At 39.9% G+C, this 14514-nt stretch overlaps 1 protein-coding gene and 1 long non-coding RNA gene across 2 annotated transcripts; one reads left to right on the forward strand and one right to left on the reverse strand.

Moving 5' to 3' along the window:
* Nucleotides 1–1744: 1744 nt before the first annotated feature.
* On the reverse strand, nucleotides 1745–13766 carry LOC112462583 (serine protease 53-like). Its single transcript, XM_025028451.1, has 12 exons — nucleotides 13682–13766; nucleotides 13089–13260; nucleotides 12263–12452; nucleotides 12030–12137; nucleotides 11167–11452; nucleotides 10286–10363; nucleotides 10165–10217; nucleotides 9874–9962; nucleotides 9505–9643; nucleotides 9284–9400; nucleotides 8687–8836; nucleotides 1745–1990 (listed from the first exon to the last, which is right to left on the reverse strand). The coding sequence occupies exons 1-12, from the start codon at nucleotides 13725–13727 to the stop codon at nucleotides 1835–1837; spliced, it is 1584 nt and encodes a 527-aa protein (XP_024884219.1). The 5' UTR covers nucleotides 13728–13766; the 3' UTR covers nucleotides 1745–1834.
* LOC112462581 lies at nucleotides 7169–8484 on the forward strand. The gene is made up of 3 exons (XR_003041675.1): nucleotides 7169–7715; nucleotides 8120–8159; nucleotides 8300–8484. It is a non-coding gene; the product is annotated as an uncharacterized LOC112462581 (long non-coding RNA).
* Nucleotides 13767–14514: the final 748 nt, after the last annotated feature.

Raw genomic sequence — 14514 nt, forward strand, 5'->3', positions numbered from 1 at the left:
GGACCGAGGAGAGGAGGAGGGGGCCTGGGAGGCATCGGGCGACAGCGGGGCAACCGTGAGGTAATTTTTATTTGTTTATTATTTTGTTGTTCTGTGACAGATTCCGTTTTTCAAGCGCGACTTGATTCGATCATTACTCGTACGTAATACTCATTATTCGTTCGAGGTTTAACTCCGGCGCAATTTCGCAATTTCGGAGTTCGATCTCCGATCTCCTGCATATGCGAAGAGATATATTACGTCGCGAACGTCGCGTCTCTCTCTTATTCGCACGATCGTAATATTACTTGCATGATTTTTCGCGGATTAATTGTGCGAACGAGTTAATTAATGCGGAAATATGCAGCCGTTTGCGGCGGCCGCAATTGAATCTTGTATTAACATTTTGAAATCAAATATCCGTTAAAATGATGTTGTAAAAATGTAACGGGTGCGATTTATTATTTATTTTAAGTATCGATTATCTTGGACATTTGTTTAATGTAAATATATTTTTATGTTATACAGATCAACGCAGGGTGGCAACTTACAACTCCGCTGTTGCGCATCGGCCGGTGAGTTATTTTTTTATTTCAGTCAAGGCAATTTATGGTTTTAGTCACATTACTTTCAAATTACTTTTGAAATACAATTATGTTAATTAAATAATATTATATAAGTAAATTATTTAAAATATATTATAAGTAAAATATTTAAAATTGTATAAGTAATTATTTACTTATATAATATTAATTAATTAACATATTGTATTTCGAACAAATTTTTATATATAAAAGCGTATGAAGTAAAATTGAGTTTTTTTTTTAATGATAAATGGTAACTTCAAGCCAATCAGACATAACTTGACATTATTATATTTAGGATGTACTACACATACACATTTGTGTCATGACACATACACATGATTAAATTGTAATATATTTATATTCTTTTCCACAAGAATATTTTTCACAAGAATAAAGATAAAACTGTGCATGATTATATTCATATGTCACTATGTGAACCAGACACCCCTATTATCGGGTAATAAATTCCATATAGATTTTTTTATCTCAATAAATATCGCGCGGAGGTAGATTAAAAACACGTGTCGTTAATTCTTTAATGGTCATTAAAAGGATTTTAAACGGTCGTTGCTTAATTCCGCACAATCGAGCTCTCAGCGGGACCGAAATGAACTGCTGGCATGAATTTATATTAACTTTTAATCCCTTCCATTAATTGGCACTCGATAAAATATCGGTGGTAAATTAACTAGCCGCGGCGGCGTATCGTATGCGTCGGAAGTTTTGGTTTCGAAACATGATAATTAAGCTTAAACATGGCACTTGAAATCGGAAGTACAGGACGTTCGCCACTAGCGCTTAAATTAAATGGCATGCTCGAGATACTGTATTCATGGACTTTATCAACGACCGAGTACGCACGCGGCAGGTCGAAATAATTGATTGCTAGCCCGTTGCTATATTAAACCTATATGAATATGCATCAAGTATTGACGAAACCACGTAATGTTTGAGTTCCAGTAGTCGTTTATTTGCACTCGAACGGATACTTTCTCGCCCTCAGAGAGAGACGCTGTACATATCATACAACTTGCAATATCATGAATGTATAAAACCGAAATGTCGTGTTTTAATTTAATTCGTAACTGCTGTGGTAGAATGAAATCCGTCCAAAGATATTCCGTTATCGGAGATTAAGCGACGGAGATCTGGCAGGTTTTAAAGTTAGTATTTGGCAATTTGCAGAATTTGTTTTATTATAATAAGAAAAGCATGATGTGCTATAAGTTGTATATAGTTAATTAAAATTGACGATCATATATTCTGCCTCATTTGTAAGAGACACCAGTGTTCGTAAAGATCCAAGGTAAGTAGCTGCTGATACGAGTATAGACACCTGGATGTATCCTGGTTTCGCAACCTAATCCATAGGATAGAATGCCAATCAGCATCTGCGACGATACTAGAGGCGCACCTAGATCACCCTGCAGACAGTAATATCACGAAAATCATCATCATGGTTGTAATTGCTGAAAGCTTTACCCGCACTAATTGCTAGGAACCGAAGCGTTCGATGACGGATTAGTTATAATTAATTATATACGGGCTTGGCATACGCAAAATCTCTTTTAAAGTTTAATTGATTTATTTTTAAGAGCAACACTTAACATCTCTCAAAAGCTTTTTGTTTCATAATTATTAAATTAGTACTAAAACGAGAAAATTCAGTTACCTAAAAATCTTTACAAAATCTTTACCAAATCCGAGCTCATCGTTGCGTAAATTTATTCTAAATATAATACGGCTTGTGTCTAAGAAAAATATTGTATCTATATACGAGGTGCTCTCATGTTCCGTGGCTTTCGAACGTAGTATGGTCGCGTATAGTCACGTCGCGAAATAACGGGAATTTTTCTAGCGCGCGCGCGCGCGAATCTCTTCGCATTTCGCTTGTAGTGCTTCGACGTCGCGTGAAAATTGCGTTCTCGAGTCAAGTGCCGCATTGTTCACCGATCTAGTGCATCCGACACCTGAACCAGCCATGCGTGTACTTGCGGAAAGACTATTGACTCGATTGATGTAATTGTACACTCGTGACCGTGGCACAATTGGAATTCGACTACCATCATCGACTGCTCTTAATTTACGCGCCTCACATTTCTACATTTTATTGCTCCTCGCGAGATTATTACGAGATTGCGCTTAGACTCACATATCGATATCGGTGCTTAAGATTACTTGAAAAATCTCAATCGGTTTCAGCCGACAACACAGTAACTGTACAGAGTAACTATTAATCTAATCAATCATAAATCATCACACTGTTAAATATAAAGGGATTAAATTTAAACCAATAATTTGAGTTAAATAACATTTTGTTATTTTTAACTTCTACGTGTGTCGAAATTTATTAGTTTAACACAAAACAGTATTATTTTAACTTCATTGTTTTAGTTAAATTAACGACATATTGAATATGAGCAGTAATGACTTATAACAATGATTTAAAAAATGATTAGTTTTTTTTCAGCTAGAAGCTGCTTTCAGACAGCTAGAAAAGTTAAATTAACGAATTTAACAATGCAGTTTTATTATTTATCCTCTGCATTCTTATAATTAAAAGAACATCCCGTAATAATTCTGACACCTCGTGCAGTACTTTACCAAATCCTCTGCGCTTGACGCTCGAAAGCGCGCGCGCCAGGCTCGATAGCACCTCTTCTAAGCTAGCAGGACCAAATCAGCAGAATCAAACCGGACCTATCAGAATATTTAGTACCCATTTTGTACTATTTTGTACCACTAATAACAATTTTGTATCCTGTGCCATTTCGGAGAAAATCGTGGCGGTGCTACCTTAGCATTAAGCTAGAAAGACCACAAGAAAAAAAAAAGAAAATTAAATACAGAAATTTGAAGGACTGAATTTGTACTAATTTGTACCATACAAATAAACTTAATATATTCATCCCTTCTGCTTCAAACAGCTCCTAATAGAACTCAGTCCTATTAGTCTCAAGAGTAAAGTACTCGTTCTCATCAGCAGAATCAATTGCTACTTGTAAACTCGATTCAGGATAAACTGTATAATTTGCGCAATACCGATACTTTTGTTAGCTAGAAAACGGAAACAGAAATCGAAACCTTTATTAAGTATTGAATGGCATCTATTCGTATATCATTGAGCAGCATTACCCGTATTATAGAACCGCGGATAAAAAAAGCTGGCAAGGTTCTGTACGGAAGACATTGAGTCAAAAATTCATTAAAATAAAGAAAAAAAAGTTGGGGAAAGGTTTCTTCTGGAAAAGATACATCCAGACGATTTTTGAAAATGAGGTGCCAACTTTACAGTGGCACACGCAGTATGAATATGTAAATAATTTAATTTAATAATATGTAAATAATTTAATTTAATAAAAATTTCAAGAAAATTTTAACAAAACGGAACCGGAAAAAACTAAGTTGCGTATATATTATAATCTATTGCCTTGTAAAGGATAGGATCGGAAATGGATAGATTCTAGAGCCTAGAAAATAGTTTTGTAATTTATGTAAATAAAAGTGGTCAGCCACTTCCCTCCCCTCCTAATTACTCAAAACTACTAATTATCAAAATACAAAATATATGTGAAAAATAGATCTATAATTTTAAATTAAAGTCCATTAATGCTTTGCACATAATTATTGATATACAATTATTATCATAATTACGTATTAAAAGTAAATCATTAAATAAAAAGCTGATAATATGTAAATAATTTAATTTAATACAAATTTCAAATAAAAAAATTTTAATAAACCGGAACCGGAAAAACACTGATTTGCGTAATAAAACATTAAACTACAAAATAACTCACCGGCCGATGCGCAACAGCGGAGTTGTAAGTTGTAACCCTGCGTTGATCTGTAACATAAAAATATGTTTACATTAAAGTAGGTGTCCAAGATAATATTATCTAATTAACGAATATCATGTAATGGACGAATCAAAAGTTGCGCACTTGAGAAAGTGGCGGATATTCCGTCACAGGACTGACAGGACTGACAGGACAGCAAAGTAATAGACGAATAACAATTTAACTACTCACCCCACGGTTGCTCCGCCGTCGCCCGATGCCTCCCCAGGTCCTTCTCCGTTGCAGCGTTGGTCCGTTGGCCGGTTGGCGCACTCACTATTCACTCACGACGTTCACGAAAATCGACGATAAGATCGCGTCGCTTATGATCGCGCGATATTTTCGACACTTTGCACGACACTTCCGGCATTAATCTCGCGACGCAACGGAAAAATTACGGCGGAGAAGCTGTATGATCCGCTCGACACCCGTCGGCCCACGTCGGCCCGTGCCGCGATGTCCATTGTCCCGCAGATAGACGATAACATGGAGACGACGTTCACGAGCGAAAATCGACATCGTCTCTTATGATCGCGCGACACTAAAAAGGCATGGCACTCCCCGGTATTAATCTCACGACACGGACGCGGCGCGTACTTCATTACACTTCAGGCTGCGTTCGCTTTGATTGCTTTCGGCACGAAAGCGCCCAAAGCGCGAACGCAGCCTTAATTATACAGCGACGAAAGAATTACGGCGGAAGAACTATAGGTACGATCCGCTTGTCGCCCGTGACGTGACGGCCGTGACAATGACGTCCCACGTCCCGCAGCCCGCAGGTAGACCGGGTAGACGCGACAAGTGAATCTAACATGGCGGAATTTAGCAAATCGCGGGCGCGGACCGCGGCGGGAACGGCCAACTTCACTCGTCAAGAGCAATTGTCGCGACTGTCGCGAGGACGCTACCTGCTCCTCCTACACCTGTACTTTTCGCACTTTGAACAATAAATAACATCGAGATTACTTTTACGTGTTGCAATATAAAAGCGACGTAAAAGGAATGAATGATGAATTAAAATCAAAGATCAAAGAGAAATATCCGCGGAACATGCCAACCGAAAATAATACGATCGCTACTTTATCAATTAGGCGATTCAAATTAGGTGATCAATTAGGTAATCAATTTTATCAATTCAAGGCGATTTTGGTTAACTGCAATTAAATTATCGACTTATGAAAACGTTGTGTCTATTTCTTACAATCGCCAAATTGTCAAATACAATTAAATATGAGGTTAAACGTTAATAGGGACCGTGATCGCTAATTAAACACGTCGCGGCGTCACTCGATGTAGAGTCCGTTCGATCCTTTTATCCGTGTTCCGAAAACCGAAAACGATGGACGACGGTCACCGGTCACTTCATTCTGAAGTCGAGCCGCGAGCGACACGACGCGAGACGGCGAGACGCGAATCAAGTTGGCGGTTGGGAAAAGCGAAATCAACTGTCCAAAAGAACGTAATAGAAAGTCACTATTATTAAATGCGACATCCGTATCTAATTCCGCGAAGCACATGTATTAAGCCTTGTGTCCACGATGCTAGAGAATCGCTCCGAGATCTCAGACGGAGGAAAAATTGACCAATCACATTTAAGCAATTCGGCCAATTGACCAATGCAATTGGTTAATTCTTTCTCCGCCCGACATCTCGGAGCGATTTCTAGTATCGTGGACACAAGGCTTTAAATAAACATTCGATATATTAGGGCTATCACACAAAATTGCATAGGCTGCATCCGTCGCGCTGGACCCGCTGGACCAATGAACATCTTATGTAAATCAATATGGCGACTTTATGCTGTATGCTCATTGGTCTTATAGATATTAGAGATATAAGAATAGAGTGCGCGAGTCATATGCTAGCACGTAAGAGGCTGGATATAGGAATAGAAAAAGAACGCTGCATATAGGCCCTTTCTGTCTTTGTCTACGCGCGCATAGCGAAACAAAGACAGGAGGGGTCCATGCACAGCTTTATCTTTCTATTCCTATATCGCTTTTTCAGCTCGCTCACGCACTCTATTCTTATATCTCTATGGGTCTTATGCTAAGCTATGCATTTTGTGTGTGATGGCCTTGATTTCGGGTTCTATAATTATCCGTTCCGAAAACGACGGAAATTCTATTCTGAAGCTGCGCGACACAACGCAAGACGCGAGTCAAGTTGACGGTTAAGAAAAGTGAGACCGATTATCTGAAAGAATGTATAATGCGATTTATACCTCGGATGTCGGAACGTAACCGATGGTCCAATGAGAAAAATTCGTTATCGAAAAAGAAATTCTCTCATTGGGCCATCCGACATAGGCGACATACGACTGATTGTATTAGAACCGGCCTTAAATGAACATTCGATGTATCACATTTTTCTGTAATCTGAATAATCGGACCTGGCGATTCGTACTTATATTACTCTGCGATGTGCGATCCGCGAGCAACGACATCAGAAATCAGAACGGGCCGCGGGCGCCTTGGTAACATGAGCATTGGGGATAGAGAGGGGTAGACTTTATGCGATACGTATACCCGGCACCCGGCATACCGAACTAACCGACCGCGCAGTGCCGCGCACCGTGTGTAGTGTGTATTCACCTTACCCCCAACTCTATCCCCACTACTCGTGTTTACCGCGACGCCCGTGACCTGTTCTGACGTCAGACGTGTCGTTACTCCCGCACCCCGCGCCCCTCGCTCCAGTTACCGTTCCCATATCGCGGAGTAAATACACGAGTCGCCCGGTCCGATTGTTTAATATATCGAAAGTTCATTTAATTCATGTGCTTCGAGGAATTTATACGGATACCGAGGTATATCGCATTCGATTACATTTTTTCGGATAATCCGTAGTTAATCAAAGTCGCGTAATCGCGTAATCGCGTTCTCGAGACAGTTGCTCCGGGCGAGTGAAGTTGGCCGTGCGCGATTTACGAAATTCTCTCCGCCACCTTCGCTTCACTTGTCGTGTCTACCTGCGCGCGGGTATCGCGGGATGTCACGGTGCGGCGTCATGGCGTCATGGGCGTCAAGCGGATCGTATAGTTTCGTTCGTAGTTTCTTCGACCGCGACGTAATTCTTCTGTCGCCGTGTAATTAAGTTTCTTAGTACCGCGTCGCGAGATTAATACCGGGAGTGCCGTGTGCCTTTAGTGTCGCGCGATCATAAGAGGAGACGATATCGTCGATTTTCGCTCGTGAACGTCGTCGCGTTGTGAGTGAGTGCGACAATGGACCAACGGAGTAACGGAGGACGATCGAGGAGAGGAGAACGGGGCCTGGGAGGCATCGGGCGACGGCGGAGCGACCGTGGGGTGAGTAGTTGTTAATTTTCTTATATATTATATTTTGCCGTCCTGTCAGTTCTGTGGTGGACTCCGCCACTTTCGTGGTTTTTAACTACGGTGCAATTTCGGGTCGAGTCTGATCTCCGGCGTATGCGAGATATTACGTCGCGAACGTCGCGTCTCTCTCTTATTCGCACGGTCGCAGTATAATTTGCACAATTTTTCGCGGATGAATTATGCGAACTAGTTAACACGGAAATATCCAGCCGCTTATTGCGGCGCCGGCGGCCGCGATTGTTTTTTACATTTTAAAATCAGATATTTGTTAAAATAATGTTTTAAAAACGGGCAATAATTATTTACTTCGATAATTATTTACTGTCGATTATCTTGGACGTAGCTTTAATATAAAAATATTTCTTTTGTTACAGATCAACGCAGAATTACAACTCCGCTGTTGCGCATCGGCCGGTGAGTTATTTTTTGAGCAGAAGGGATAAATATATGTATATTAAGTTTATTTGTATGGTACAAATTAGTACAAATTCAGTCCTTCAAATTTCTGTATTTAATTTTCTTTTTTTCTTTTTTTTTTCTTGTGGTCTTTCTAGCTTAATGCTAAGGTAGCACCGCCACGATTTTCTCCGAAATGGCACGGGATACAAAATTGTTATTAGTGGTACAAATTAGTACAAAATGGGTACTAAATATTCTGATAGGTCCGGTTTGATTCTGCCGATTTGGTCCTGCTAGCTTAGAAGAGGTCTCGATAGCACGTAAATGATGCATAAGTATAGACCGTGCACGCGTGCCAAGTGTCGTGACGCGCAATGACGAGGTCGGGGGCACGTCTCTTCTCGGTGTCGGCGACGCTCTATCTCGAGTGTCGTCTAGAGTTTGTCGCGGGCTTTTCCTAACACACGAGCCCTTCACGGATCACCGCGCCCGTTTCTCGAGCCTTGTTGTCGCGCCACTTTCATCTTATATGTTCATCTTACCTGACATGTCTCCGACGGGTGAGTCACGTTAGCGGCGCACAACATATCCCGAGACAGCGGCTTGTAGCTCGGCATTGTCGCCCTGCACGTACGCTGATTTACGATCGCCACAGCGGCCGCTGCGAGCTGAACTCCGTTCGGGCTGGTCCCCTGGAAATTTGGCACGACTCGCACGTTTTTACGACACGTTTCTCGTTATTGTGACCCCGCCGGGGCGGACCAGGGGGTTACGAACGCGCGCGAACGTTTTGCGACAGTGTTTCGTAACGATTTACTTTTTGGTACCGACGTGACTTTGAATAACGTCGCGCCCGGGTGCCGACCGGTTGGCGGGAAGTCGCGGAAAAGTTTGCATATCCGAGTTCCTGTAAAAATGCCTACGCTCGTTGTAAAAATCTCGTTCCCGGCAGTTGCTAACTCCGGGAGAAGCGTTTCACGGCGGAAGAACGACTGACGAGTTATGAGAGTATACGCGTTCCCCAAGTGTCGCGGCACCTGGACACTTCGTCAAACGGTAAAGAACGATTTTGTCGAGCAAACGGTTGTGAAAATTCGAAAAATAGACTAAAGCTGCGCGTGTCACGCGAGTATATTTACCCGAGTTCGTTTCCAGCCGGTCACGACACAATGGATCCCGTCCTGGAGTTCCTCGTTTTCCTTCTCCGGGAGCGCGATAGGGAGCAACTTTTCTCCAAACTCTACGGGACTCTTTAGCTACAAGTTTGATAAATGTGACAACTTTGCATACGCACGCACGCGACACACCAATAAAACCCATACGCGCGCGGAATGTTTGTTCAGCGAATGGAGATACGTACCTTCATCAATGCTATATCGTTGAAGTATACATACTTATCAAAATTCTCATGCACCACAATATTTTCTATCTTTAATACATCGCCATCCTTGGAAATGTAAGGAGAACGTACGCGTACGGATACCGTCGACAACTTTGCTCTGCAGATATCAATATATAGAACGTTACTTTATTAGAAAATTTTATTAATCTAAAAATTAAATGTACAAGACGTATTTTCAATTTTTATTTTATATAATATTAAAAAGTTTGTTATTCCTAAGAGACACAAAGTTGACTTCAATTCAGACAAAAATCTTTCAACAAAATCAAAGTCGTAGCTTCCAAAAGAAACGTCTTGTGCATTATTATTTTTTGCTGTAGCACGTACCTGAAAACACAGGATGCCGCAGTCATAATCCATGATTCGTGTATAAATGCGCCGCTGCAAACGTGTCGTCCGGCTATCTGGATCGATACCTGTATTGGGGATAACGAATTCTATCTGAAATCCGATTTATTTGAAAATAATAGCGGCTTACAGTCACCATGCTATATATACTGACTACCGATTAAAGCCACATGTGAATGGCGTATAGTTTTATTTGTCGGCGAAACGCACGGTACTGCAAGCTATCGCTATCGCGCATATATGGGGGGGAAAAAAATGAGTTTCTCTCACATGGTACGGATAATCCTCGATGACCACATATTCGTGCTTTTCGGTATTAACAGCTGTAATCACAATTTATGTAAAACAATTTGGTGTGAAAAACGTGAATATGTATATAAAAACGACTCACTGTACACTAGAAGTACGCAGAATAACAGAATGAATTTTTGGGACATTTTTTTCACGCTGATGACCGCGAGTGATGACTCTTACATGAGACGATGGTGTCAGAGAATAATTCGCGAATGGAGACTTATTTTATGTCGAAGATAGACCTTTAATATCGCATTATCTATGTTCGAAATTATAACAAAGTCTTATCACATAAAAGAATGCCGCGCGATTAATTCGGGATTGTCCCATTAGAGACGTAATTCAATTCCGGGATGATGTTAAACTAATTGGTACACACAATTACGTAACTGACGCGTAACATATAAGTGATATCATATCGATCGACCAATAATGGTATAACCATGTTATAGATTATAGATAGCTAATTGAACTTCTGATGTATAGAAAGAGAGAAAGAGAAAGAGAGAGAGAGAGAGAGGATAAGGAAGACAGGGAAAGAGAGAAAAGTTAAAATAGACATTGTATATTTTAACAATATTTTCATTTTCATGTCGTTCAATTAAAACATTCGAGCTTGAGTACTTATAACAATTCAATGCTTATATCATTGATTAATTTGTCTTATCATATTATTTCTTTTAATTTATTTACTTTTTAATATTAATACGCATAATTATAACGATTTTGTATCGTTTGTTTTCTTTTTCTAAAATTACCTGATATGCGAACCCATTAAAACTCGGGATCTCGTTTGCATTAATTTTTGTGGTTAATATAAAATGCGTTATAAAAATTCTCGCGCCTTAAGATCTCGCATCTGTCTCACGTAAATGTCATTTAGATATTTTATCAAGTTATCTATAGATTTGATGTTGTACCGCCCGCAAATTGAGATGCACATCAAGGGGCGTATAATTGTCAGAGATTAAATATGGCTGATCCACTTTATCCACCAGAGGAGATTTACAACGTTGGTGTAAACACCAGGATAAAACGGTTCAGCGCATCGATATCCCCAGGATACAATTCCATACAGGACGCCATCCGCCGTAAGGGGTCCGCCCGAATCTCCATCACACGCGTCTTGACCGCCACGCATGTAACCCGCGCAAATCATTCGATCGGTGATGCTGCGGATATATCTGTATATGCCTCGACACGTCTTTCTGCTTACGATCGGCAGCGTTACTCTCATTAACACTGGTGATGGTTTTCCACCTGCCTAAAATAGAAAGTTTCTCTGCGGTGCAACTTTTATAACTTGAATTGAAATACGAATCTAATTATCTTGATAATTTCAATGCGCCCTGATAAACTTATTAATAGAACGTGTTAGGATTATTGCGAGACTATAATACACAATGATCATCTACTCCAATCTTTTCCCCGTAAAGTACAGACCAGATACCGACACCTATAAACCACAGAGCGGAGTCGATACCGATTATCAGATATCAGCATCGCGGAATTAGCTGTGGGGGAAACGCTACGAAAGTTGCAGTTCCGCTAAGCGCCGAATCGGAAAGGGAAGTGGACGAAGTAATTTAACAATGGCGCCGTAATATAATACCTTTGATACACCCGCAGCGTAATTTAGTATCATTGCAAATGGGACACGGGGGATATCGATTTTTTTTTTGGTCGGATACTACATGTGCGCGGTTCGATTACCGATACGGAATAGCGGCTCTCACGAAATCTTCGAGTCGTGCTCGGCTGACCGGGGGAAATTCGTTACTATTTAGCCCCATTTGTTTTCCGCAACGTTCAGATAATGAGTCTATTCCCCGCGCTCTCACCTTCGCCGCTCCCCATCCGGTGACGTTCACCATAATGCCACTCGCGAGTTCCTTTTCCGGCAGCTTCACTGGTTGCACCTTATCGTTAAATGCGATTTCGCCGTCGATCTGAAATGAAATTTTCAGAGCGTGCGAGAGCTACCGATGTTGTTATTGTCAGCTGGCGCAGGTCGTTAACGAGGAAAAACAGAGAGGTCGAAAACGTGAGAGAAAGAGATAGAGTTCGACGTTACCTCGAGAAGGGCGATATCGTAATCGATCGTCAGGAAATTGTAGGCGGGGTGTCGAACGATCTCTTTAACTGGATAATAGACGCCCCCGTATTTGTCGTTACTTCCTGCGCGAAGTCTGTAAACGCTCGCCGGCGAACTGCAACGGAATGCACGCGCTGGTATATGAAAATATCGCGATGATAAGCATACGCTGTAATACATGAGTTGAGCTATGACAGTATCGACAAAGCGTTTATGAAAGAATGCTCCACAACATTTGCAGCAGCGGGGCAGATAATCGTGTCAACGTGTCTACAATTTTCTAATTTATGTCATTGTGACGCACCAATTGCATCGGTATGCGAACTTAAAGCAATAAGTAACTTCAATTTTAAATAATAATTACTCTGCTACAAATAAGTTAGGAGTTATATTCGGTTTATGAATAAAAGCTTGAAAATGGATCGCAGAATTTCCCGAAAAAGATTGCTCTCATTTCTGAGTTTTAACTAATCGATATAATTAGACACTTGAATTGAGTGTCCGAAGAAAACAGATATGCTTGACAAATTGCATTGTTACGCAAAATCGAATAAACTTTACAATTTTATCTTTTTCTATCTATATCTGTAAATATACCGTTGAAGCATGCAAGAAGAAGATAAATACGGCCTTGATAATGACTGTGATTACATTTGGCACTTAATGAGAGGTATTAAATTAGTTAGAAAACGTTTCAAAGATAAGGATAAACGTGATTAGTACAAACGTCTTATCAAGACTTAAGATTTCGTTTTGTAATGAGATAATGCGATACGTATCCAAGAGGGAAAGAAATATATAATACCTAACGCAATGAGCCGCCGTGACAGCCCATTTATTACTGATGATGACGGCTCCGCAAACGTGCCATAAACCTCGCTGGAGGCTCAATTGATAAGGATGTTGCTGTATGTCAGTTACTGTACCTCTCACGATTCGAGGATCAAGAGGGGAAACCGGTCGCACCAGGAAGGATGCTGTAATATTAAATCTGATGGTAGAATTTGTCTTGAGTCGCTTCAGCAAAAAAGTTGGCTTCCAGAATGCAGCGAATACGTAAATCACGCGAAGATTTTTGGTCGACATTATTACACGCGACTGTGTAACTTCTTAAACTTTCCTCCCCGGAACGCGTTGGATAATAAAAAATACGGTTAAAGAAGTTTCGCTATAACTTGTACTGATTTGACTTTATCATGTTCTATTATTCGTCACGGAGTTTTAAATGTCAGATAAATTGCGTTGTTTATGCCACATGAAGCTCAACTCTTTTTAATATAAACGTAAAGTTTAATATATAAGTTTGTAAATTATATATATGTATGTAGACTGTACAATTTTTTAATTATTTTAAATTATTTTAACGTAAGATTAGAATTATATGTCTCTTTCACTCACTGATACCTCCGGCAAATAGGAAATAGGAAATGACGCTTCGTAACATTTCACTAACATACAAGCACGTACACTAGTAAGTCGTGTCTTCTTATTGGCTTTTATATTGCAGTCATGTTTCTCACATCTGGCGAAAACTTCTTATCTTACGTCGACGTAAAACGTATTTTTATTCAAGCGTCGCGTGGTACAACATAATTGTTGAAAGAACGTCATGTAGGAACAAAGATAACGAAATAGTCTCTTCATAAAATTGCAATATTATTGCAACATAAAATAAACCCGTATTCGCGACTATAATGATAATTCAGACGATAAGATATCTCTTGGATGTGTATAATATATATATATGCATATGTAGGGTATTCAATAATAACCGTATTATTATTTCTCGTAGATAGATAAAGCGGGTTAAATCGAATAGAAAAGTCCTCTACTGTTTCGCGCAAATGCACGCTGATTCGCAGACGTTTATTAAACAATTTTTCATTAATTTTATTGAAAAAAATCGCAAAATAGACGATTGTTTTATTCAATTTAACCTGTTCTACCAGATCACGAGAGATAATATGGTTATTACCAGACACCTTATATATATGTACATATTCGCAGATCTCTTTATTAAATAATTTTTCATTAATTATTAAAAAAAATCGCAAAATGGTAGACGATTTTTTTATTCAATTTAACCTGCTCTACTAGATTACGAGAGGTAATACGATTATTTTACCATGGACACACTCTCTCTCTCTCTCTCTCTCTCTCTCTCTTTCTTTTTTTTCTCTCTCTCTCTTTCTCTCTCTCTCTCTCTCTTTCTTTTTTTTCTCTCTCTCTCT

This window comes from Temnothorax curvispinosus, unplaced genomic scaffold, assembly GCF_003070985.1.
Source record: "Temnothorax curvispinosus isolate PA1 unplaced genomic scaffold, ASM307098v1 QBEX01012529.1, whole genome shotgun sequence".
Classification (NCBI taxonomy): domain Eukaryota; kingdom Metazoa; phylum Arthropoda; class Insecta; order Hymenoptera; family Formicidae; genus Temnothorax; species Temnothorax curvispinosus.